This window comes from Symphalangus syndactylus, chromosome 1, assembly GCF_028878055.3.
Source record: "Symphalangus syndactylus isolate Jambi chromosome 1, NHGRI_mSymSyn1-v2.1_pri, whole genome shotgun sequence".
In the NCBI taxonomy this organism is placed as follows: Eukaryota; Metazoa; Chordata; class Mammalia; order Primates; family Hylobatidae; genus Symphalangus; species Symphalangus syndactylus.
The window spans coordinates 103,596,646-103,622,055 of record NC_072423.2 but is presented as its reverse complement, the minus strand read 5'-3'; the positions used below and the strand labels follow the sequence as shown (position 1 = coordinate 103,622,055).

The 25,410-nt window shown below is 38.7% G+C and overlaps 2 protein-coding genes across 4 annotated transcripts in view; one reads left to right on the top strand and one right to left on the bottom strand.

Annotated features, from left to right (window-relative positions):
- APPL1 (adaptor protein, phosphotyrosine interacting with PH domain and leucine zipper 1) overlaps window positions 1–4,750 on the top strand; it is a 45,108-nt gene extending 40,358 nt beyond the window's left edge. For all 3 annotated transcript variants that reach the window (XM_055273219.2, XM_055273228.2, XM_055273235.2), the window contains one exon: window positions 858–4,750. In XM_055273219.2, the coding sequence (XP_055129194.1) occupies window positions 858–1,004 (147 nt within the window). In that variant the 3' untranslated portion in view covers window positions 1,005–4,750. The remainder of the gene's footprint in view (window positions 1–857) is intronic.
- Window positions 4,751–7,848: 3,098 nt separating this feature from the next.
- Window positions 7,849–24,306, bottom strand: ASB14 (ankyrin repeat and SOCS box containing 14). Its single transcript, XM_055273409.2, has 10 exons — window positions 24,123–24,306; window positions 21,296–21,350; window position 21,057; window positions 20,380–20,511; window positions 20,126–20,284; window positions 15,420–15,665; window positions 12,274–12,445; window positions 10,376–10,919; window positions 9,787–9,940; window positions 7,849–8,027 (listed from the first exon to the last, which is right to left on the bottom strand). Exons 1-10 carry the CDS (start codon window positions 24,242–24,244, stop codon window positions 7,849–7,851), a joined length of 1,764 nt encoding a protein of 587 aa, XP_055129384.2. The 5' UTR covers window positions 24,245–24,306.
- Between the last annotated feature and the right edge of the window lie 1,104 nt (window positions 24,307–25,410).

The window sequence follows — 25,410 nt, the reverse complement described above, 5'->3', positions numbered from 1 at the left end:
ATGTAATATGACTGTTTCAAAAATATACCAGAACTTTAATATTTCAGAGGAGGTTGTCTCTGTCAAAGCAGTTGAGAGGCTGTGTAGACTTAACTGCCATTGCTGAAAGCCATTTTGGCTTCTATTGGGGCGGGGAAATAAATATATATATGTTATATGAAATATATAATGAAATGTATATTTTTAATATTGCCAGGAGTGTCAAATCATTGTCCATCCAACAGGATAATTTTAAAAGATAAATTTCAGAGCAAAACTTGAAGAATGCATTAAATGATCCATGAGATTGTAAGAGCGTGTTATGGGTTGCAGATTGACAGTAGGAATAGAAAAGAGGAGACAGCTGGGATGCTTAGAACAGATCAGTAAGCATTGGCTGTGGGCTGGCTGTCTGGACAAAGAAGAGGGAAGTGGCAAAGATGACATTGAAGTGAGGCTTTCTTGATAGGCGAGGCTGAGGGAAGGTGACACCTGATTTAGCAAGATGAATTGGACAGGGATGGAGAAAAGGGCTGGAGAGGGGAAGGGAAAGGAGTGTGGGGTGATCCTTTTCGAGGGTTTTACTGTAGTGTATAGTGAGAGATGATGATGGGCTTTATTTGGTTGTTGGTCGTAAAAAAAAGAAAGAGAAAATATTAGATTTTAGTTTGAATGCTGGCTTTTATAGGATGGTGCCAAAATTCATTTTGGTGTTGTATTGTTTGGGTGTAGCTTTTCTTTTTATCAAGTTGTCAGAAGTATGCGTACATATTTATGATAGAAGAATAGAAGTGGCTCTCAAGAATGTATCTTAATTGCATAATTTGCCATTTGACTGCAGACAAGTAACTTAGTTTCCTTTTTGTCTTTTCCACTAGGACTTGGAAGAACAAAGTCGGTTGATAGCTGCTTCCAGTAGACCAAACCAAGCCAGTAGCGAGGGGCAGTTTGTTGTCCTTAGCAGTAGCCAGTCAGAAGAGAGTGATTTGGGAGAAGGAGGAAAGAAGAGAGAGTCAGAAGCATAAACTTATACTTTTGGTAGATATTTCCCCCTTGGAATTTGACAGTTTCTATGGTGAAATGGCACAAGGTAACAACTATGCTGAAATATCAAGGAGGAGACTAAGCTTTATATTTGCTTATTTGTTGTAGCTACATTTAAAAAAAAAGACTGATCTTTTTTCCCCCTTAAACATAATGTACTATGTATTAACATCTAAAGGAAACCTGCTCATCTCCCTGAAGTAGACTGCTGAGGAATTACATTTGCTCAATAATTTTTTCCTTCAAATTGTGAACTTTTAATTCTTGCATTGTAATTGGCTATGTCCATGAGAAATCATTTATTCTTCAGGCTTAGACATTCATGGATATGCTTTTCTTTCATTAGGAACATTTTGCTGGCAATGAGGAAGCATTTAGCTGAGTAAGTTTAAAGCCCTTTATACAGAGAATTCTACAAGTTTGCAAATATTTTAACAATATTAAATGTGCAATAGAACTTTTATAAAGTAATTAGAACAGAGATTTTACACTTAAGGTTTCAAATTGTGGCAGGTGGTACTGTTGATCTCAGGGCACTTTCTGGGATTGCTCACATTTCTCTAATGTACTGCACTTGATGCCAGTAGGAAAGAAGCTTAAGTGTTTTTAGTTCAAGATTGATAGAGCCGTTGGCATTTTATTATCACGTTCTTAGTTCTCAGGTTGGGACTTCAATTACTGCTGCAGAGCAGTAGTGGTTAAAAATAAGATATTGGAATTTATTAAAAGATTTTTGTTCAATACATTTTAGGTTAGGATTGACAAGTAAAGATATTGCTATGGAATGATACATTGTATTTTCTGCATTGTGTGAAATAGTTTTTATTGAAAGTCAAGTGACATTTCAAAAGAAGTTCTATAACAATTATGTTTCATGCTTAAAGTAAAAATTCCCAGAGTTTAGTTTAGAAAATGTAATCTTTTAAATTTCAGACTGATATTCCCAATATTTTCATAATGCCATGTTTTGATAAAGTACTGAATCACCACTTTATATCCACAAAGGCAAATAACTAATGTATTAGAATAATTTGCACTAATTATTGTAAATATGTCTACTTTTCAAATGAGTAAAAGGTCCAATTTTATGAAAGATTGAAAATGAATTGAATGCCTAGTAGAGTATAGGAGAAGTTGACCAAGGAAGGATTTAACCTGGTGCCAAGGTTAAAATAACATTTCTCTACTGCCTGTTGTCTGTGTTAAACCTTAATTTTTTTTCTGTAATCTCTTTTAACACTGCTAATAGAAATTATGTTTTCATGTGTTTCACATGAAAAAGTATATATATATATACAAAGTTAATATAGTGGGTAAAATACTTTACATAGTCACACATTTACAAATTTTTCAAGAGGTTAGCCACTAAGACTTTAATAATTTTACAAGGGAAAAAGCCTTTTTTTTTCTTTGATATACAGTTTTTTCTTCTTAGTTCTGCATTAGAAATGGCATCTGTTTTAGGTCTCAAAATATAACTCGGCTGTTTCACACTGTATATGTACATTGTTTTCTGTAGGAATAGGATAATGATATATAGGATCATGATATTCCTTCCATCCATGTGCCAAATGGGTGTAATGTTTATTTACTGATGCTTTATGTTACCAAAACATACAGTAAAGTAGAAATTTATGAAATACCTTTTGATAAAAAGTTTATTTTGTGCTTACCAAAGGGAATGCTTTCACAATAGTGTATCAATTCTTTTGTTTTGTTGAAGTTGGAATTTATTCTGTTGCCAGCACTTAAGTAAGTAGTCATGGCAAGTCCTGTTTTTAAGACCTTTTGGAGACTGGAGCTTTCTGTTCTATTAAGTCTTTTGTTTATACTACAAATTGTCACCTCACTTAGTTCAGATGAAATCTGTTACTCTACAAGGAAGGTGTTCATCGTTAGGAGGCAGCTTTACTAAGCTGGTGCTTTGCATGGTAGCAAGTGCACCCTGGGTCATAGTGTAGGCCAGAGTTAAGGGCACTGGCAGACTTAGGGATGCTGGACAGACCTGTAGTTCGTTTTAAGTCATGTTCACAGGAATTTCTACAATAATAAACCCATCTCCATAGGTCAGATCAAAGTGCATTCCAGTGCTAAATAGAAGTTATGAGTGGGTCTAACAATTTTAGATGATTCAGCTTTTGTTCCATTACTACTGAACTATATGAACTATTCCATTACTTCAGAGATTTAAGTATCCGTTTTAATAAGCTCTTTTTGTTATTTAAAGGCTGCCCATAAGTTTCTGCCTAGTGGTAAAGCTGATTGTTACCCTCCTTTGAAATCCCTTCTAGCTCTTGAGATGCTTTGAGGGTAATTGGATTACATTTTGGGATATCTTTTCTCACATTCAGACTTACACTTAATGGTGTTAGAAATCAACAAAACTGCTTTTTAAAAAGAAAAGAAATTAAGCCTGCCTACTTCTACAATGCATTCTGTTACCTATATGAACAGTATGTATGTTTGTAACTGTGGCAATGAAGTCAGTAGATAGGAAACCAGTTATTCCTTCTACCTTTAAAAATTTTGGGAACTTGCTAACAAGGGACTAAAGCTATTACCTTGAACAGAGTCCCTAAAGCTAGTCTAGTTTTTGCCACATCTGCAATGATTATTGTTTAATTTCCAAAGAATCCTCAGGCTCTACAATCTAGGGGTGGTAAATGTGTTTCCGCTATACTTGGGAAAAGGTCAGTAGGATGTGCATCCTAGGGAAGATAAAATTGTATATGGTAAAGGCATCTGAGTTAATTTTGCATTATATCTAGGAACCATATTATTTAAAATTTGAATCCTATTAATGCTGAAAGATCCTAAGAGCTAGTATATTGTAAAACCTGCCACCTGAATAAAATGAAAAAAAAATTTTTTTGAGACAGTCTTGCTCTGTTGCCCAGGCTGGAGTGCAGTGGCGCGATCTCGGGTCACTGCAAGCTCCGCCTCCCGGGTTCACGCCATTCTCCTGCCTCAGCCTCCCGAGTAGCTGGGACTACAGGCGCCCACCACTGCACCCGGCTAATTTTTTGTATTTTTAGTAGAGACGGGTTTTCACCATGTTAGTCAGGATGTTCTCCATCTCCTGACCTCGTGATCCGCCCGCCTCGGGCTCCCAAAGTGTTGGGATTACAGGCGTGAGCCACCGTGCCTGGCCCTAAAATGAAATTATTAATGTTGGTTCTGAAACGACCTCTTAGCATTCAGATTGTATTTTAAATATTTAAACACACCAATTGTAGAAAGCAACCCTTTATTTTTAGCAAGTTTGATTTACTCTTCTCCCATGAGATTTTGTCTTTCTACATTAATTAGTAACACATAAAGATTTGAAACTGGAACTGTATTACACTTTTTAACCAATCTCTGTGGCTTCACTCATGAAATTTACTTCAGTTAATATGAGACTGGGGATTAAGTTGTAACTAATATGCAAAACTGCTTTGTATATTTGGTAATTTTGTAATGTAAGTGAATTGGTTAATTCTTATTTCACTGATACTATTAATCATGCAGTGTACAATTTAAAATCATGCAATGTTTCACTTTAGAATTGGATTTGAAGAACTCAACTTTATGTGATCATGGTATTGGTATACATGTGGGGTGGAGAACTTATTTTTTCATTTTGTCACAATAGGTATTTACTGACAAGGCTTCAGGAAAAAAGTTGTTAGAAGATTTTTTTAATGTATAATAAAGTCCATGATTTTTGTACAGTTTTTTTATGAAATATTTGATACTCTGAACTTTATTTCTCAAAGTAATTTCAGATGTTTTTAAAACAATGGACTTCTTAATCTGTTATGACATTATAAATTATATAGCTAGCCCAACTACAATTACACAGCAGCTAAAATGAAAAAAAAAATGTCACTTTATTGGGAAAAGTTTGTTATAGAAGCAAACTAATCGATCACTGGTGACTTTTTTTCTTTTAGCAAAGGAAAAAGACTTCATTAATTGACGTATACTTGCTACCGTTTGGTCCTACGTACAGAAATTCCTCTAATTTACAGGGGCAGGTTATTGTGCATACCACAGTATACCTTGGATCTGTAATTTCAGTACTAATGCATATTCATCCTATGTGCTCTTTATAGTTTCTTATGTCAATTAGTTACTTTCTTCTGGGATTTAGTGTTTTGTTTTGGATTTTATAGAAAAGTATATACACTTTAGAAGGTACAGAGAATAGATGAAATTAACTTTAGAATTATATAATTTATCTGATATAAGTGCATGTATAGCCTAAATATATTTCTATATTGAAAGATATATAATCTACCACTCACTTATCAGTTTGATTTAAAAAAATAAAAACTATGTCAGCTATATAAATTTTTTTAATGTAAAAAACTATAAAAATAATTTAAAGTCTGTGCTTACTGAAATAGTCTATATAGCCATTAATCCCTACACTAGAAAAAAAATCATATAGCTTCAGTTTCCCTAAAATGGACTATCTAATTCTTTTAAAAAATACCAAGACTAAACATGTAGACATCAAGGCCATAGCTGACTGGGCTGTAGTGAAAATGGATGATATCATTCTACCTGTTTTCCCTGTTGATATGGCTTCTAAATGTGACACAAGTATGGTTGAATGAATGTCTTTTTCAGTTTCTTTCCTCACTTTCCACACGTAAAAATGTATACTTACATACGGGCCTGGCACATTGGCTCATGCCTGTAATCCCAGCACTTTGGGAGGTCAAGGCGGGCAGATACTTACTTAAGGTCAGGAGTTCGAGACAGCCTGACCAACATGGTGAAACTCCATCTCATCTCTACTAAAAATACAAAAATTAGCTGGGTGTGGTGGCACACTCTTGTGATGCCAGCTACTCGGGAGGCTGAGACATGAGAATCTCTGGAACCCAGGAGGCAGAGGTTGCAGTGAGCTGAGACTGCACCACCGCACTCCAGCCTGGGTGACAGGGCAAGACTCCATCTAAGAAAAAGGAACCTATACTTACATGCAGTATGAAATATATAGAAATAAAAATTTAATGTAACTGCCATCAGTGAGCCTCTTCATGTCCATTATCAGGCTAGGTTCAATACAGAAACCATAAGCCATCATTCATTTGAAAACACTTGTAATTCCAATTCCAGTGATCACATTAACCAGTAAATGGTCAGCCATAGCCAGGGTTTTGTGGAAAGAAGGGACACGCATTTCTCATTAATAATGAAATTTCAATTGAATTTCATTCTATTTCAATTAACTGAATTACCCTACCTCTGTACTTGACTCTACAAAGAAACAGTAATAGACACGAAGCTGGTATTGGGACTTTTCCACAAGAACAGCAAACTTCTGAGTCATGTACTGGGGTCAGTATATATTCAGTCCAATCACTGAAATGTACAGTAGGCCCCTTATCCATGGTTTCCCTTTGTGTGGTATCAGTTACCCGCGGCCCAAAACTATTAAAAGGAGGCCGGGCGCGGTGGCTCATGCCTGTAATCCCAGCACTTTGGGGGGCCAAGGCGGGCGGATCACTTGAGGTCAGGAGTTCAAGACCAGCCTGGCCAACATGGTGAAACCCCATTTCTACTAAAAATACAAAAATTAGCCGGGCATGGTGGTGTACACCTGTAATCCCAGCTACTCGGGAGGCTGAGGCACGAGAATCGCTTGAACCCGGGAGGCAGAGGTTGCAGTGAGCTGAGAGCATGCCACTGCAGTCCAGCCTGGGTGACAGGACAAGACTCCATCTCAAAAAAAAAAAAAAAGTATTAAAATGAAAATCTCAGAAATAAATAATTTATGAGTTTTAAATTGCACACCATTCTGAGTAACATGATGAAGTTTCTCATCATCCTGCCTTGTCCCACCTGGGACCTGAATCATCCCTCTGTCCAGTGTATCCACACTGTAGGGCATGCGTGTACAGTTATATGTTGCTTAACAACTGGCTTAAAGATGTGGATACCTACTGAGAGATGTGTTGTTAGGTGATTTTGTCATTGTGCAAACATAGAATCACTTATACAAACCTAGATGGGATGGTATACTACACACTAGGCCATGTGTTATATAGCCTATTGCTCCCGGGCTACAAGCCTGTACAGCATGTTACTGTACTGAATAGGCAATTATAACATATAGTAAATATATATTTAAACATAGAAAAGGTACAGTAAAAATAAGCACTATAATCTTATGGGACCACCATTACATATGTAGTCCAATGATGACTGAAACATTGTATGATACGTAACTGTGTAGGAAAAAATACAGTATGTATAGGGTTCTGTACTAACCCCGGTTTCAGGCATCCACTGAGGGTCTTGGAACGTATCCTCTGAAGATAAGGGAGACTCCTGTATTATATATATACTTCTCTATAAAAAAGATACTGCAGTGAGTTATCTTGACTTGTCAGAAGTGGCATCTATTATTTTGAGCACATAGACATTGGATTTATACACTTAATTAAAACTGGTGTATTTCAGTTAATAGAAATTTTTACTATTTGGGTTTTATTTTTTTTTAACTGCCTTGAGAATGCTAGTCATTTATATGTTGAGAGGCTATGTTCAAAGCTACTTAAAAAAATTTTTTTTTTCTTTTAGAGATGGGGTCTTGCTCTGGTCACCTAGGCTGGAGTGCAGTGGCATGATCACAGCTCACTGCAGCCTTGACCTCCCAAGGTGAAGCAGTCCTCCTGCCTCAGCCTCCCAAGCAGAGCTACTTTTTAAAGGACTTAGACTGCATTGAGATTTTAGTTGGTGGGTAAAGCAAAAAATATGAATCATACATAAGTGAAACTTTAAGGAATACAGCTGCAAAATTGTACCTTTTCCATTAGAATGGTTTGATTACCAGGTTCCTGTAAAAATTCCTTGTCCATAAAGGTCGTATTCTTTGTAAAGGACATATGCTTTTAGACGATTGGGTAATGGAAGAAATGACATGAAGACAGGGCAGCGCAAATGTAACCGTCCCATGCATTTCCGGATCTTTAGGCGGCACAAGTGTTTTAGGGAGCGAGGGTTTGCTAAAAAGAAAAGGCACATTATCCAAAGAGAAAAAGAACTTTTTTTTAGTATCTTAGGGTTTTGTTAACAAATATATTTGATAGCATTTCATTTGCTGTTACTAAATGGCAAAGTCAATAAGGAAACAGTTTTTCAGTTCTTATTGCAATCCTTGTAGATATGGTTCCAGAGCCATGTCAAGTTAGAATCCAAAGACTGGCATCAATCATGGATCTGGCCTGTGAGATCTGAAGTTCTTAAATCTGCATGTGGCCAGGCGGGGTGGCTCATGCCTGTTTCCCAGCACTCTGGGAGGCTGAGGCAGGTGGATCACTTGAGGCCAGGAGTTCGAGACCAGCCTGGCCAACATGGTGAAACCCCGTCTCTATTAAAAATACAAAAATCAGCTGGGCATGGTGACTGCACACCTGTAATCTCAGCTACTCGTGAGACTGAGGCAGGAGAATCGCTTGAACCCAGGAGGCGGAGGTTGCAGTGAGCTGTGATTGCACCACTGCACTCCAGCCTGGTTGACACAGTGAGACTCTGTATCAAAAAAAAAAAAAAAATCTGTGTGTTTTAGCCACCTCAGGGACAGGGTAGAAACTGAAGATTACCACCAAAGGGGAAATAACATGAAATAAATTATTAATTTGTCTTACGTGCTACTTTGAAATAATTTGCTTTGAAGAAGGTCATTTTGATACCCTCTACAGACATGGCTCTTAGCTTTTTCTTGTCCTTGTTTTTATTGCCATATAATAGCTTTTCATTCTTGTGTCCATGGTGTTCTTTTGTTTCCATGGTTTAGGTGGATTGGGATGAAAGTATTACCTACCTATATAGTAAGTAGTTACCTAACAGATTTTATCTCCTCGGAAAAGGTAATAAATACAAATTAAGTGTAGTCAGTAACATTTTTTAAGATAGGAATAGTATTTTTCTGGTTTAAGTCAAGCTTTTAACCAGAAGAGAAGGGTGTTCTAATTCTAAAACAGCCAAATAAGAATATAATTAGTATTTTTGTAAAAAGTCATTCTACGTGGCGATCATTAAGAAGTCAGGAAACAACAGGTGCTGGAGAGGATGTGGAGAAATAGGAACACTTTTACACTGTTGGTGGGACTGTAAACTAGTTCAACCATTGTGGAAGTCAGTGTGGTGATTCCTCAGGGATTTAGAACTAGAAATACCATTTGACCCAGCCATCCCATTACTGGGTATATACCCAAAGGACTATAAATCATGCTGCTATAAAGACACATGCACACGTATGTTTGTTGCGGCACTATTCACAATAGCAAAGACTTGGAACCAACCCAAATGTCCAACAACAATAGACTGGATTAAGAAAATGTGGCACATATACACCATGGAATACTATGCAGCCATAAAAAATGATGAGTTCATGTCCTTTGTAGGGACATGGATGAAACTGGAAAACATCATTCTCAGTAAACTATCACAAGGACAAAAAACCACACACCACATGTTCTCACTCATAGGTGGGAATTGAACAATGAGAACTCATGGACACAGGAAGGGGAACATCACACTCCGGGGACTATTGTGGGTTGGGGGGAGGGGGGAGGGACAGCATTAGGAGATATACCTTATGCTAAATGACGAGTTAATGGGTGCAGCAAACCAACACGGCACATGGATACATATGTAACAAACCTGCACATTGTGCACATGTACCCTAAAACCTAAAGTATAATAATAAAATAAAATAAAATAATAAATAATAAAAAGTCATTCTACGAGAAGGATACTTACTTAAGATAAAATGTATTTCTGACCAGATCCCCTGTTTTTGGAGCACAGCTTTCAACTTTGAACAGATCCGAACTTGATCAACATAATCAAGCATCACTCGAACAACCTTTCCAGAGAGATGTTGCAGCCATGACAAAGTTATTACTTCACAGAACTGAGGGAAACAAAGTCAGAATTAGGAAAGTAAATGGAAAACACAAAGTATCTATGGTTTAGCATAGTAGTCAAAGGAGATGTGGTGTAATGAAAGCCAAGAGGGAAAAATGTCTCAAAAACAGGAAGGGATGGTAGTGGTCAACTGTAATTATTCTGATTCTTTTTTCATCAGAAATATGATCAAAATAAATCATTTAATCAGTTGCTTCATTTATGAAACTTCCTCACACTGCTAGGCAGAGTTAAATCACTTTTACCTCTGTACTGTTTTTGTTCCTTTTATATCTACTATTGTGTTTATTTTATCATAATTATTATACTAGGATCTCTTTAACCAAGCTCCTGGAGAGAATGGATGTAATCTATTTATTGCCATAGTTCCAGGGCCACAAATAATGACTGTAAGGGAATACAGCCAATACTGTGGACTTACCTTAGTATCTTTGATAACTGTAGATGTCCAGCCTTCAACAGTATAGGAAGGATGGACTTTGTCTCCATGTGGGCAATCAAAACATCGCTCTGTGTCATACCCATAGTTCAGCAGCATCCTGAGCATGACTTCATCTTTCAGAGTGTATTGCAGTGCTGATGGAAAATGTAAAGGGTTAACTCTGCAGAAGTAATTGACATTGGCCCCATGCCTTAGCAGCAGACTGATCAGCTCATAGTTGCCCATCCTGAGGGCTATCTGGAGGCAGTTAACTGGGTCTTGATTAGGCAGAGCTCCAGCACTCAGAAGCAGCTTGACTGAAGAGAGGTCACTGTTTGATACAGCAAAATACAAAGCTGACTTCCTGTGGTCATCGTAGTGTTTGTTAATTCTCTGATCCAGCATGAAGTTCACATCAAATCCAGCCTGGATGAGGAGTTCCAGGCACTGAGGATGTGCTCCTGCTGCTGCGCAGTGAACTGGACTGATCCCACTCTGCTTAATGGCAGCAAGATCCGTAACTGGAATCAGTATCTTTAGAGCTCTGAGAAAGAATTTCAAAATGCATTTCAACATTAAGATGTAGCACTAACTTGTTTATTATTGTTTTATAGTAATACTAGATAGTATCAATATTCAGGGGGTATTTAGAACCCGCAACCAAAAAAAAAGCATAATTCTTTCATCCAGAAGCTCAGATACCAAGTAAAATTGAATGGAATTACCGTCTAAGCTATAAAATTCAGAATTAGCCCAGAGACCTGAGGCTTCCCATATTGTCTAAGTACCTGAAAAAAAGTTTTATATCTCTTTGGTGGGTTCAGAGGATGCCTGGTTAAACAGCCATTTCTAGTTCTTCCTAGTTGGTCAAGAGTTTCTTTTTTTTTTTTTTGAGACGGAGTTTCCTCTTGTTGCCCAAGCTGGAGTGCAGTGGCATGATCTTGGCTCACTGCAACCTCTGCCTCCCGGGTTCAAGCAATTCTCCTAAGAGTTTCTCATCTTTAAAAGGTATGTTTAGGGCTGGGTGCGGTGGCTCAAGCCTCCCAGCACTTTGGGAGGCCCAGGTGGGCGGATCACGAGGTCAAGAGATCGAGACCATCCTGGCCAACATGGTGAAACCCCATCTCTACTAAAAATACAAAAATTAGCTGGTGTGGTGGTGCCCACCTGTAGTCCCAGCTACTCAGGAGGCTGAGGCAGGAGAATTGCTTGAACCCGGGAGGCAGAGGTTGCAGTGAGCCAAGATCATGCCACTGCACTCCAGCCTGGCTGCAGGAGTTCAGTCAGTGTGGTGGGAAAAATTATAAAAATTATAGAAGCAAACTTTCTTGGAAGGCCGGGAGGTTTTACAAAAGCTTCAGGAAAGGATTTGGCTGAAGGCAGCTGAATTATCTCAGAGTAGGTAACAAGGAAGTGTAAGGGAATTGATCTAGATATGTTAGTCTACTTAGGCCTCGGAACTTGCCTTTAATCATCCACATGTAGGACTGCTCTGGTGGTGGGGGTTGGGGGGGAACCGTGTTAATTACAAGATGTGCTGACTCAAAGCCTTTGTCATTAAATCTGTACTAAATAAATGCCTGAAGCACCAGCTTGTCAGGGCCGTGGCTACTACAACTCTTTCTTTGAGCAGCCTGGTCCTCTAGCCTACTCTTTCACTGGATACCTATGTCTAAGTACTCCTTTCATCTGTCACTTGGCCACAGTCTATGGTTCAGACCCAGCATCTGGTGACAGAGGGAGACTGCATCTCAAAAAAAAAAACAAAAACAAAACAAAACCAGTATGTTTAGATTGTGGGATCAGTGATTAAAGATTATAAAGTTCCTAGAGGCAGCTCAAAATAAAAGGTAGCTATTACTATTTTTATTATTTACAATAATGTAATTGAACTTAACAGTAAGTGTCCCCTGTCAGCTGCCACATGGATGGGTAGGTGGCCTGAATTCTTAGGGATGTTGGCATCAGCTCCATACTCCAGCAAGAGAGCCACAGCATCTGGATTTCCTCCACTTGCGGCTTCAAGTAAGATGGAAGAAGAATCAGAGGCCTGACCATGAGCATTAGCTCCTAAGAGGAGAAAGACTCTTGTTAATGCAAAAATTATTTTCCACTGTATTTCTTGAGCGATCCTAAAAATATATCACTGTCACCAAAAAGCCATTAGTGAGCACACACTCTAGCAAAGCACCAAGAATCAAAGTAACGAAATATATACCTCCTGCTCTCAAGTAACTTATAAACTAGTTGAGGAAGAAAAAAATGGCAGTTTCTAAATTATAAGTAGGTTAGTTTTTGAAGTAATTTGATGTCCATTTGTTTGGAACTTGAAAATTCCAGTAGAAATACTGTTATAAAAGTTGCTTTTATTTCTAGACCAGCCTATAAAAGCCCACTTAACTCATAACACACATATAGGATGGTACTAACAAATCTATCGAACTATAATACCATGCCATCTAATGATACTGTTTTGGTGGAAAAGGGCATTTGTTCTGTTTTAGCTTGTTCGTAGGGGACCATAGTAGAAGACACTGTAACTGTTTTTAATTGAGGTTAGGAACTGCCAATAGCCAAAGAGATAAGTTGTTGTACAGTTATTAGTACAGTGTATCCCTTATCCAAAATGCTTGGGACCAGAAGTGTTTCAGATTTCAGGGTTTTTTAAAAAAAATATTTGCATTACAAGTTGCATTATACTTACAAGTCCCAAATCCAGAAATCTGAAATCTGAAATGCTCCAGTAGGAATTTGAGCATCATGTTGATGTTCAAAATTTCAGATTTTGGAAGATTTTGGATTTCAGATTTTCAGATTAAGAATGCTTAACTTACACCCTGTATGCTAAGTGTTATGTGAGTGATGTGAATAATAAGAGTACAGGTACAAGCAAAAGGTCTAGAAGATCTAGGGCTGGGGTTGTAAGGGGAGCTGGGAGGTGAAGGAAGGAGAAAAGAGTTTGGGTCAGTTGTGGAAGTCTTCCCAGTAAAATGTGCTCTGAAGAAAGAGTAGCATTTGAATGGACAAAAGTTACGGAGAGCATTCTGAAGCTCATATAAAAAAGATGTAGTGACTTTAACACAGACTCCATAAGAGTCGTCAGGGTCCAGTGGCTGCCCAAGAACCCCATTCCAAGAATGCCTTAAGAAGTCCAACAAGCCTCTGTTTATTGAGTTCCCACTATGTGCTGGTTCCTTTATGTGTATAATAATTTTTAAACTTTGTAACAACCCCCAGCAGTAGGTGCTTAACATACTCATTTCAAAGATGAAGAAACTCATTGAGTTTCAGTGACTTCCCCAAAGATGCACAGCTAGTAAGCAAGGTAGTCAGGATTCATATACAGGTATTCTAGACCCAGGGCTTATATCTATGATGCCATGTTGCCACTCTAGCAATGCAGGGTAGTAATGTGATTTGGAATCAGACAGATGTACCTTGAAATACTGGCTCTGTCATTTACCATCTGTGTCACTTGGTGCAAATTACTTTGTAAGGAGTCACTTAAAAGAAATGCTTACTCACTGAGGGTCAACTGATACTGGTTTCTTTGCAAGGATTTAACATCTGTTGCTTCTTTCTCTGTATTTTAATCAATGATCTATACAAAAGGTTACTCTTTCCTCATAGATGAAAGATTGCAATGTTTACTTTTGTTATTCCAGCTAATGACTTTAGACATTTCTTATACTGATCATTTAAAACGTCTTACTTAAAATGTCTTATGGCCATTGATTAGAAACTAGCCTCCCCTATACGACAGGAAAGATTTAGATAGTCTAAAAAGCACAAGGTTTTTCTTAAATATAGGAGTCTCTGCCATCTAGAATACTGGAGACCAGGACTGTGTATTGTTAAAGAACAAAGTAATACTTCTAGACAAGGAGAATAAAGATAATTCTATTATTGAGACTTTTAAAAATCTTGGTAAAAATTTGCTTTTTTGAAAAAAAGCTTTAGATTGATCCTACCTTGCTTCATCTAACAGTGTCATCAATGAGCTCTCCTCAAAGACAGTAAAGGCCAAAGTTCTCTGAGCCAAGGGTCCCTGCTAGTTAAGCCAGGATTCAAAATGACCACAGCCACAGAGATGGGGATAGGGGAGGGGGCATGTTTGAAGGGAAGTCCTGCAACTGGTACCATGGCTGACCCTCACTTTCCTCAAGTATAAAATGAGGATAATACTTACCTCACAGAGTTTTTAAAGGGTTACGAGGCAACATGGGTAGTTTAATACTTGTTGCTTAGACAGTACCCAATACGTTTAAGTTGCTTTCCCCTTCTCTTGGAGTTTTGGTTATTACTAGAGTGAAGAACTGGGACCCAAAGAGAAGACATCAGGAAGAATTTCCTAACATCTAAAGCCATTTGGTAACAGATTAAACTGCCTCATGATTTGAACTTAGGCAGAGGTAATGTGTAGAGTATGTTGCAGGGTGTTTGATTGTATGATTCTGGAAAAGGACAACACCACAAAAAAAAAAACCGGCTGGGCGCGGTGGCTCACGCTTGTAATCCCAGCACTTTGGGAGGCCGAGGTGGGCGGATCACGAGGTCAGGAGATCGAGACCACGGTGAAACCCCGTCTCTACTAAAAATACAAAAAAATTAGCCGGGCGTGGTGGCGGGCGCCTGTAGTCCCAGCTACTCGGAGAGGCTGAGGCAGGAGAATGGCGTGAACCTGGGAGGCGGAGCTTGCAGTGAGCCGAGATTGTGCCACTGCACTCCAGCCTGGGTGACAGAGCGAGACTCCGTCTCAAAAAAAAAGTTAAAAAACCATCATCTTCTTAGCACAGTGAGGGAATGTTAAGTAAACGTAACCTGCATCCTAGTAACTTAAGGGAAATTATGTCAGACCTAATAAAAAATTCTATCTTTATGTTAGGCTTCTCAATAATCACTATTAACCCATAATTTTTATCAAACATTTATATTAGGCTTAAATAAAATGTTAACTTTTATTATTTTGAAGCTCTCCATTAAGAGGAGAACCCCGGGATCATGTTACCCTTTGTTAGTGTGCTGACCAAACAGAAGATCTTGCCTTTCCGCAGTAACATTTCCATGATTTCAGTGTGTCCACTTTGGGCAGCAAGAGCAAGAGGAGTGAATCCATACGTGCTCTGTGGGTCAGGGTGTGCCCCAGAAACCAGCATAAGCTTCACCATGTCCTCTCTGCCCAGTTTGGCTGCTTCGTGGAGAGCTGTCCTCTCGTTGGCACAACGCAGATTGACATCTGCTCCATAGTTGATCAGCAAGGCAGCCATGTCATAGGAGTCACGCAGCACAGCTGGGAAATGAGAAGTGTGGTGGGCGTGTTCAACGGGAAGTTAAGACCAGAGTAGCATATCTGCAAGTATCCCTCAGGTTTTCTTAAGGAGTTCTTCCCACCCACTCCCAGACTCCAACATTCTGTGTTTAGGAAACAGATTGTAAAGTAAGGCATGTGTCAAATAATACTGAGAATGTTTTACATCAATGGACTATGTTTTTCTGTAAGCCATGAGTAATTATTCATTGCTTATGTGGTTGAAACACAAATGTAAACTTTTCACTTACCTTTATTGTTCAAGAAAATGGGAACTTAATTATTCAGTACAGTCCTGGAAATGTTTGTAGCTGCTTTAAAATAAGAAAAAAACAAAAGACAGCCCAGACTCTGAAACATGCCAAAAATTAAAAAAAAAAACAACAACAACAGAATCTACCCCAGAAAATAAATGACTAAAACACAATTTAAATATGCATGTCTGGTGGGAGTGGTTGAGGCCATAGAAAATGATAGTTTTGGCCTATCATTTCTGCATTAACACACTTTGGCAACACACCAAAGTATGTTGTGCAGAAAGCCCCTTAAGTTTCTGTAAGGAAATGTAAAGAAAATGATTTTGTAGTTAAAAAAAAAATAATAAAAGGCTTGGGAACACCGTGTATGTGTATATGTGTGTGTGTGTGTGTGTGTGTGTGTATGTGTGTGTGTACGTATGTAAATATATATATTTAGGGTCTCATTCTGTCATCCAGGCTGAAGTGCAGTGGTACAATCATAGCTCCCTGCAGCCTTGAACTCCTGGGCTCAGTCAATTCTCCTACCTTAGCCTCCCAAGAAGCTGGGTCTACAGGCATACGCCACCATGCCTGGCTAATTTCTTTAAAAATTTCTGTAGAGATGCAGTCTTGGTATGTTGCCCAGGCTGGTCTTAAACCCCTGGGTTCAAGTGATCTTCCTGCCTCGGCCTCCCAAAGGCTGGGATTACCGGCGTGAGCTACTGCTCTCAGCCAGCACTGTATATTCTATCACCCTCTTCAAGATTCACTTTGCACGTTGGTATATTGAAGTCTCTGAGGAATCTTGCAATGTATTTGCTTAACTTTTTAACCCAGCATTTTCCATGACCTATCAATGGGGACACGCTGTTTAGGTGCCACAGAAATGGAATCATTTGACCTGCCAGATAGGCTGAAGTGAAGAGAGGAAAACTAGCTCTACCATCATTACAACAGGCTTCACAGCTTCATGGTTTTTACATATGTGATTTTTCTACGCACAAGACAAATACTATCTTATAGACAAGGAAACAGGTTTAGAGGGGTTAGATCTGACCTAGACTTCTTTTCACTATACAGTGAAACTTTATGGTTTATGCGTGCTTTCTCAGAGAAGGCTCTTCTGCTCAGTGTTTTTTCTATAAAATGCAAAGCCTTAGCATCTTGGGACAAACCATGAAGGGACCCCAAATCCTAATTTTTGGCAGTACTCTGTTGGTCTCTCTTTAATTTTCAGTGTTGTTTTTTTTTTTTTTTTGAGACAGAGTATTGCTCTGTCACCCAGGCTGGAGTGCAGTGGCGCAATCTCGGCTCACTGCAACCTCGTCTCTCCCTGGTTCAAGCGATTCTCCTGCCTCAGCCTCCCGAGTAGCTGGGATTACAGGTGCCTGCCACCATGCTCTGCTAATTTTTGTATTTTTAGTAGAGACAGGGTTTCACCATGTTGGTCAGGATGGTCTCAAACTCCTGATCTCAGGTGATCCACCGGCCTCGGCCTCCCAAAGTGCTGGGATTACAGGCGTGAACTACCATGTACAGCCTAATTTTCAGCTTTTATTTTGATAAAAGTTATACATGTACAGAACTTAAAGAGCTAATTACTGTGAAGTCCATCACTCTTTCCCTACAATCTTTTTCCTCTTCCAGAGGGATCCTTTAGCTGATTCTTTGCTCTTCATGCCCGTGTCTCTAAGTAACCTGCTTGTTTGGATACTTGTTGATTTTTGGTTTTGGTATAATTTAATGACTTCTTACCACAGAAAATGAGGATTTAACTTTTTTTCTCCTGTCCCCACCACATGTGCACATTTCTCATCCCACCATCCTAATATTTTTGTAGCATAATTTTTGTTAAATATTTAATATTTACCTTCATGTATGTCATTCAAAGGTAGGCCATATTTACATTTCCTTTTCTGCACATCTTTTTGTTTTCCCTGGAGTTAATACTTGTCTTATGTTTCATTTGCTTAGTTTCCAACTTATCATTAATTCCACCCCAAACTCTCTAAACTGTCTACATCTCCCGTCAAGATGTCATTCCTAGCCCACCATGGTCTTGAAGAAGCCTCTGCCTAGGGCCTCCTGACCTGTTCCAATCTGGACCTCAGTGCCTGGTCATGTTTGGTCATCCTAAGATCGTTATTCCCCTCATCTTAGGGATCTCATTTGCCTCCCACCTGGCTTGGATCTTCTGTTTCCTGGATCCCAAGCTTTTGTTTTTCGACTTTACTCCGATGTTGGTAGAACATTTGCTCTGTTAGCTTCCTAACAGCAGGGAGCAAGAAAGTTTTTGAGATTTCCTATGTCTGAAAATATCTTTTATGTCTTTAATCTACTGTCAGATTTGAGAGTTGGAGCAAATATAGAATTTTAAGTTGGAAGTATTTTTTCCTCAGAATCTGTAAAACTATTATTCACCACCAATTACTTCAAGCTTCTAGTTACCATTGAGATGTCTGAAACCACTCTGACTTTCATCTTTTGTATATTATGTATTCCTTTTTTTCTCTCAGGAAGTCTGTGGAAACTTCTTTCCACAGTGACTTGTGAGTCTTCCCTAGTGATTTGTCTCTCTCTTTTGTTTTTATCTTTTTATGATTTTTTATTATAATTTAAAAGAGGCTATGTAAGTAGAAAAGTTTAATTCCACCTCTGAGATGATCTTTGTTAACATTTTCACATGTATCCTTGAATTATTTATTTCTACATGTTACATTTTAAAGAACTTTTTGTTACACAAAATTCTCTAATAATTGGCTTTTCTGCATTTATAGTGTGAACTCACATTTAGAGAAGGATACTTAGACCCCCAAGATCCTAAAACACCTAACTTTATCCATCTTGCTATTCATTCATTAATTATTGGCATCAAATGTGTACGAGGAGTCTTGCTAGCTGCTGAGGTGCTGAATCAGTATGAATTCTGCTAATAACCATTTATAATTTGCCACAGAAAGTTCTTTCGTTGCTCTAAGACTAGAGACAAAGTGCTGAGGGTATTGGGTCTTTTACAGTTCATTGAGCTGGCACTTAGTATGGCCCTTTATTCTGGAAACACTTGTCCTTCATTTTAGGAAATCATTTTCTTGACTTACTGCATTGGCCATATACCACCTCCATCTTGTCTGTTCTCTCATTCCTCTTATTCACATGTTGCTCCTCTTGGATCATCCAACTAATTTTCACTTCTTTCCTATTTTCCATTTCTTATTTTCTTCTTCTGGAAGCTTTCCTGAACTCCATCTTCCAGCATTGTTTTGGTTTTTAAAATATCTGCTCATATTTTTAATTTTCAAGAATATTTTGTTTTCTAATTTTGCTAACATCTTGTTCTTATTAAAATGGTTTCCCTGAGGAAGTTAATGACAATTTCCCTTTAAATTTTATTTTTCCTAAATAATCTTAAGGTTGCTTAACTCTCTTTGTTGAAGATTTTCCTCAGATAGCCTTCGGCTATTTGCTCATAATTAAAAGTTGGAGACTAAAAAGCTGGTTGGAAATTTTAAGCAGAGGGTGGGGCTTGTGGACTGTGGGTTTAACAATAGGTTGATATGTTTGGGCCACTTATTGGGAAAGCCCCAATGTTACTATCTTTAGCTCTTTCTTCTTGGGCTGGTCAGATTCCTCCAGAGAACCCCCGGCAGCCTGGAGGGTAAGGGCCTGGCTGCCAGCCTTCTAGGAGGAGGTCTAGGCAGTCTCAATTATGTTTGCTTAATTCCTCCAGTGTTTTCAATCTAGTACTCCCACCCTCACCTAAAATTCCGTGGTCCAGAGACTCTCCGTTTAAGCTAGGCAGAGAATAAACCTCCAGGATTCTGCTGGGGTTGGGCAGGAGTGATCTAGAGATCTGACTGTCTGCTTCTTAATAGTTTTCAACCAACTCTTCTGTTTCAGCTGCCTGCCCTTCACCCGTGCTCCATGAGGTAATTCTGCTCCCCTCTGATTTCTTATATCAGAGTTAACTGGCTTGATCAAGGCACCATGCAAAATGAGCTGCTGTTAATTGGGCAGAGGTTTTGCATCAGGCCACCTCACAGGCCAGCCTATGGAAAGCTTCTGGAGGGTCAGTACCCACGTCTAGTCAGTTGGGAACAGAGTGACAGTGCTGCAACTATGCACAAAAAGCTGCCTTTGAAACCTGGGGGCATGAAGGAGGCTCAGTGCCACAGACTCTTTTTCAGAAACAAGGTATTCATTTACCTGTAAGAAGAGGAGAATTGCCTTCGAAATTCTTAGCATTTGGATTGCAGCCATTGAGAAGAAGAAAAGTGGCATTTTCCAAGAGGCAACTGCTGACAGCCAAAAAAAGTGGCGTTTCACCATTGTGAGTGGTTTGCTCCCACAGACTGGGGTCTGAAGCTGAAATAAATTCATCATACCACACAAATTAAGATATATAAATGAATGTTAAATTTATCTCTCAGAAGCATCAAGAAGAGTCAAAGAGAATTTACCGCTTAGGGTTATTTCCAAAATTTTCTTATTTAATTGCACTGCAGCCTTATGCAGAGGAATCCAGCCTATCTCATCTGCTTCATCAAATGCGGAATGGTACTTGGTTAAGTGTGACAATGCATCTTCCTTACCTATTAACGAGTCAAATGAGAACAGATTCACATTTGGCACACTTACAAGGAAGCCCATATTGCTTCCTGAATTCTACCACCAAAGTTAATGCATAAGACAACAGAATTCTAGCACCACCTTTTATGAAAGACAAATGGCATACGACAGCCAGTAAGGCCGGTCATCTAGCATTCTACACCTGGGCCCGTGAACACCCCCAGCATCTTGTTACTTAGGAAAAAACAGCTCTGTCTAGGAAGGAACCCAGGAGCTCTTTGCTTCATTGAGCTGAAGTATTTTCTCCCAGAAAAGCCTACATCAGCCTCTTGACAATCAGCTGTGGACCCCCATAGTGTTCAGCTCAATGAAGCAAAGAGCTCCTGCTTCTAGGCTTCCTGAGCTTCGAGGGGAAATGGTGCCAGCCGTCACCATCACATCTTTCCTTTTTTTTTTTTTTTTTTTGTGAGACGGGGTCTTGCTCTGTTGCCCAGACTGGAGTGCAGTGGTGCAATCTTGCTTTACTTCAACCTCCATCTCCTGGGTTCAAGCAATTCTCCTACCCCACCCTCCCGAGTAGCTGGGATTACAGGTGCCCGCCACCATGCCCGGCTAATTTTTTGCATTTTTAGTAGAGACGGGGGTTTCATCATGTTGGCCAGGCTGGTCTCGAACTCCTGACCTCAGGCGATCCACCCGCCTTGGCCTCCCAAAGTGCTGGGATTACAGGCGTGAGCCACTGCGTCCAGCCAATGTCACCGTCACATCTTACCACAAGTTAAAGGGGATAGAAGAGGAGTACTTAACTTTCTCTATTGTTTCAACTATCTTCTTATAGTCAGCGCTCAAAAAGGAATGGAAACTGCATAGAAAAAAATACATATGTAATTCCAAAACTGAGGAGAAAAAACTGTTATATAAATCAAAAGGAAAGGGTAATGGTAGTAGTAGTTAATCCGGGATGAACTTTCATAGGAGGCAATGACTGAGGCGTAATAGAAATACTTCTATTTGTAAAATATAATGTGGCCCTTAACAAAATTCTAGGGAAGCTCCTTAACTCTATCTGTCTTCCACATTAGCCTGTTAGCTTCTTTAGGGCAAGGACTATGTGAGCCTGGATTGCAGTAGGCCCTTAATCAGTGTTGGCTGAACTGAATCAAGCCTGTGTATGACTGAAATGTCACACTATCTCATGGTAAAATTTGATGGCCATTATAGAATGTCAACGATTCTAGCAGAAACTATTTTAAAAAATAGTAAATAAAAATGGTGTATTAAAAACTATTCAGTCAGAATGTGTGCTCAGAAAACACTATTAGCAGTTATGCTTTTATTATTTAAGGCTTTAAATCTCAATTTATGAAACTTATATTATTTTAAAACCTAGCAAATAAGGATTGTCACCTTCTATTCTTTTTTTTTTTTTTTGAGATGGAGTCTCGCTCTGTCTCCCAGACTGGAGTGCAGTGGCAAGATCTTGGCTCACTGAAGAGTAGCTGGGACTACAGGTGCCCACCATCACGGCCAGCTAATTTTTTGTATTTTTAGTAGAGACGGGGTTTCGCCGTGTTAGCCAGGATGGTCTCGATCTCCTGACCTCGTGATCTGCTCGCCTCGGCCTCCCAAAGTGCTGGGATTACAGGCGTGAGCCACCGCACCCGGCCACCTTCCATTCTTTAATTATTTAACAAACCCAGGTTGAGGAGAATAAATTCCCTCGGACACTCTGTCCTGTTTACAATTTGGTCAATTAAATTATCTTAAACATTTAAACCTGCATTCATAGATTTAGTACTGTATTAGTTTTCTATAGCTGCTGTAAGAAGTAACCACACACTTAGTGGCTTAAAACAACAATAATAAAACAAATTTATTATCTTACAGTTCAGTAGTTCAGAAATCCAAAACAGTCCTCACTGGACTAAAATCAAGGTGTCAGCAGGGCTGTGTTCCTTCTGGAGGCTCTCGGGGAGAATCTATCTCTGCCTTTTCTAGCTTCTAGAAGCCACCCACATTTCTTGGCTTGTGGACTCCTTGCCTCCATCTTCAAAGCCAGCAATGTTGGGCTTAGTCCTTTTAACACTGCCATCTCTCAAGTTGTCTCTCCTTCCTCCCTCTTTCACACTTAAAGATCCTGTGTTACACTGGGACCACCTGGGTAATCCAGGATACACCCCCTATCTAAAAGTCAGCTGATTAGCAGCCATAATTCCATCTGTAGCCTTACTTCTCTTTCGCCATGTAAGGTTCCAGAAATTAGGACATCTTTGGATGGGACCATTACTCCACATGTCACAAGTATGTTCTAGTTTTCTAATTCCTTCAAGTACCTGACTAAATCAGCAAGCCTGCCTAAGTATCATACAATTCCTGCAAATCTAATCAAGTAAATCCATAACCACAGTCAATTTCAGTTTCTCTGAAACATTTCAATACTCTCCTTAGCCCAACTCTCTTACACCTTTCAACCTAAAATTATGAGTTCAAGGTCAGTTACTCAGTTATGCAATTTAAGGTTTTAATCATAAGGTTAATATAATAAGGCTAATTTATTTACAAAACTTTAAATATTTAAAGATTATTTTAAAAACGAATCCTGAATTGAATACAAAAGTATAGGAATAGTGTGTGGCTAAGAGCACAGACTTTAGAATCAGACTGCCTGGCTCTTCACTTACTATTCTATGACTTTGGGTAGCCATTTAACTTTTCTGTGCCTCACTTTCCTCCTCTCTAAATAGGGATAATAATAGGACCTACCTCATAGAGAGGTAATGAGAATTAGAATTTAAAAGTCAGTATTTATGAAGTGCTTAAAATAACATGACACATAGTGATCACTCCATGGTTTGTTACATTTTAAAAATACTATATAGGTTTGATGTACTTCATCATGTCTCTAGTTATGAAATCTCTTGGGGTTAAAAGACGTTTTTCTAGTTTTACATCCAGCAGGCAAATAGAGATTACCATCCCAAGTAAACTGGGTTATCACCCCAGAAAAAATGATAGTTACTGCCTCAGGAGACCAAGGTTGCTGATTGGCCAGAGAGCGTGTGAGCAGGTGTGCTTGACTGCAGACTGCCCATATCCAGGACGACTCTTCTTACACCCCACACAAGGTCCCACTGGTCCTTTTTCAGTGTTGTCCAACAAAACTCTGAATCTACACTTTCAGAAGCCTCGTTCAATTTTATGTAATTCCTCCTTTTGATTTGAGTAGATCAAAGACTGGACCCCACCCCCACCTACCATACTGAAGTTGAAGATAACTAACTTTCTATGTGTCCCGGTTGGATTTGTGCATTTCTTCAATTCCCAAAGATAAGATGTATTAGTTTTTCTCTAGCTCTTCATATCCTCATTTCTTTCTTTCTTCTGATTTCCAGTCTGTATCACCTCACCCAGATTTGCTGCTAACCTCCTTCAGATATTTATTGCCTAATTAAATTCTGAATTATTTCCAGATTATTCCTGTCTAGTTAGGCATAATATCTTACAGATATTTAATTGACAGCTCCTTGGATTCTGACCCTCCTGTTTTTGTCACAACACTAGAGTTAAGCTAATGACAAGTGTCAGCTGTTGAATACAACACTTAATACTATATTGCCAATGAGAAAACCATTACCTCTCATCCTTAGGTGCATGTTGTGCTGTTCCTGGCTTATAAATATCCTGTAAACTCTGTTGAATGATGAGCTGGGTGTCAAAGTCTTCATCTATGTCTTCATCGCTGGTGTAATTATCCATGTGAAACGTGGACAGGTTTACTTTAAAGTCAGAGTGAATTAAAAGTATTTTTCCAGTTGTGAAGAGATCAGCTGCTTAAAATTACAAATGAAATTCAGAAACCTAGAAAATTTGTAGGATTAACAAATGAAAAATATACAAAATTTAGGAAACAAAATATTCACTAAAAAATTTCTATAAACTTAAAAGAGTTTTCTGGACTGCCACAGATTCAACAAAAATTAGAAGTTTCCATGAGTAGCCATTGACTTAAAGCTTATTCAGGAAAAACCACCTTTCAAATAAGACTTCGGTTAGTGCCACTCTAACACTGACAACACTCTGATTGATCTGTTCAACTTGGCTTGTGAGTCTTTCACAGTGATTGTAGCACTCATCCAAAATAATATCTTTCATACACACAGTGAGTGTGATGCTGAAAATAATATTTTACTTAATAAACATTAAAAATAAACATGTTATAGGAACAAATGTATTCTCATAATTACAACATAGATACAGCAGTAGTAAAAACAAATGTATCTTACTAGGCAATATCTAAATGGTTTTAAAAGAAAAATGTCAGTTTTAGCATAGAATACCTTTGGTCACATTTCAAAGACTTTTTACCTTTTGTTTTATCCTCTAGGACAGCACTGAAGTTTTCACTGTTAAGGACTAACACATGTAAGCCTCAGAATTTTCATTTATATTTAGGATCTCCTCTCCCCTGTAGTGACCATTCCATTAATAGCTTTACTATAAATACTTCATCATAAGACAGTCTGGCACATTCTCCTTGTTTTTTACATGTGGTTTAGCTCTTTTTGGAAACATGATCTCTTTTCTTCACTGCTACATTCATCAAATTTAAAGGATTAAATATTTTATTCCTGGAATAAAATGCTTTTGCAGGGGGTTGGCCATGCAAAGAGAATTCATGCACATAGCCACTGCAAACCACAATCAAGTTTTCATTTAAGAGAACCCAAACATTTTGCTCTGACCCAATTGTCCAAAGTGACTGTCCCAATGTACTAGATTCACTAGGTAGCTGTGACATTTTCCTTGGGTTACAGAACTGTGGCCTTCAATGTCCTTGGAATCCTAAGGGAAGAATTCACTCTACACAAGATAAAATTTTGACCAAAATTCTGTTTTGTTGAAATATTTTTAAATTGTTAATA

Coding starts and splice junctions, on each gene's coding strand:
- ASB14 (XM_055273409.2), bottom strand. CDS start 24,244: ATGGATAATTACACCAGCGATGAAGACATAGATGAAGACTTTGACACC. Junction 10,920..12,273: donor GCTGACAGGGGACACTTACT/GTTAAGTTCAAT, acceptor ATTCTTTCTCAG/AGCTCTAAAGATACTGATTC. Junction 8,028..9,786: donor AGAAATACATTTTATCTTAA/GTAAGTATCCTT, acceptor TTTTCTTTTTAG/CAAACCCTCGCTCCCTAAAA.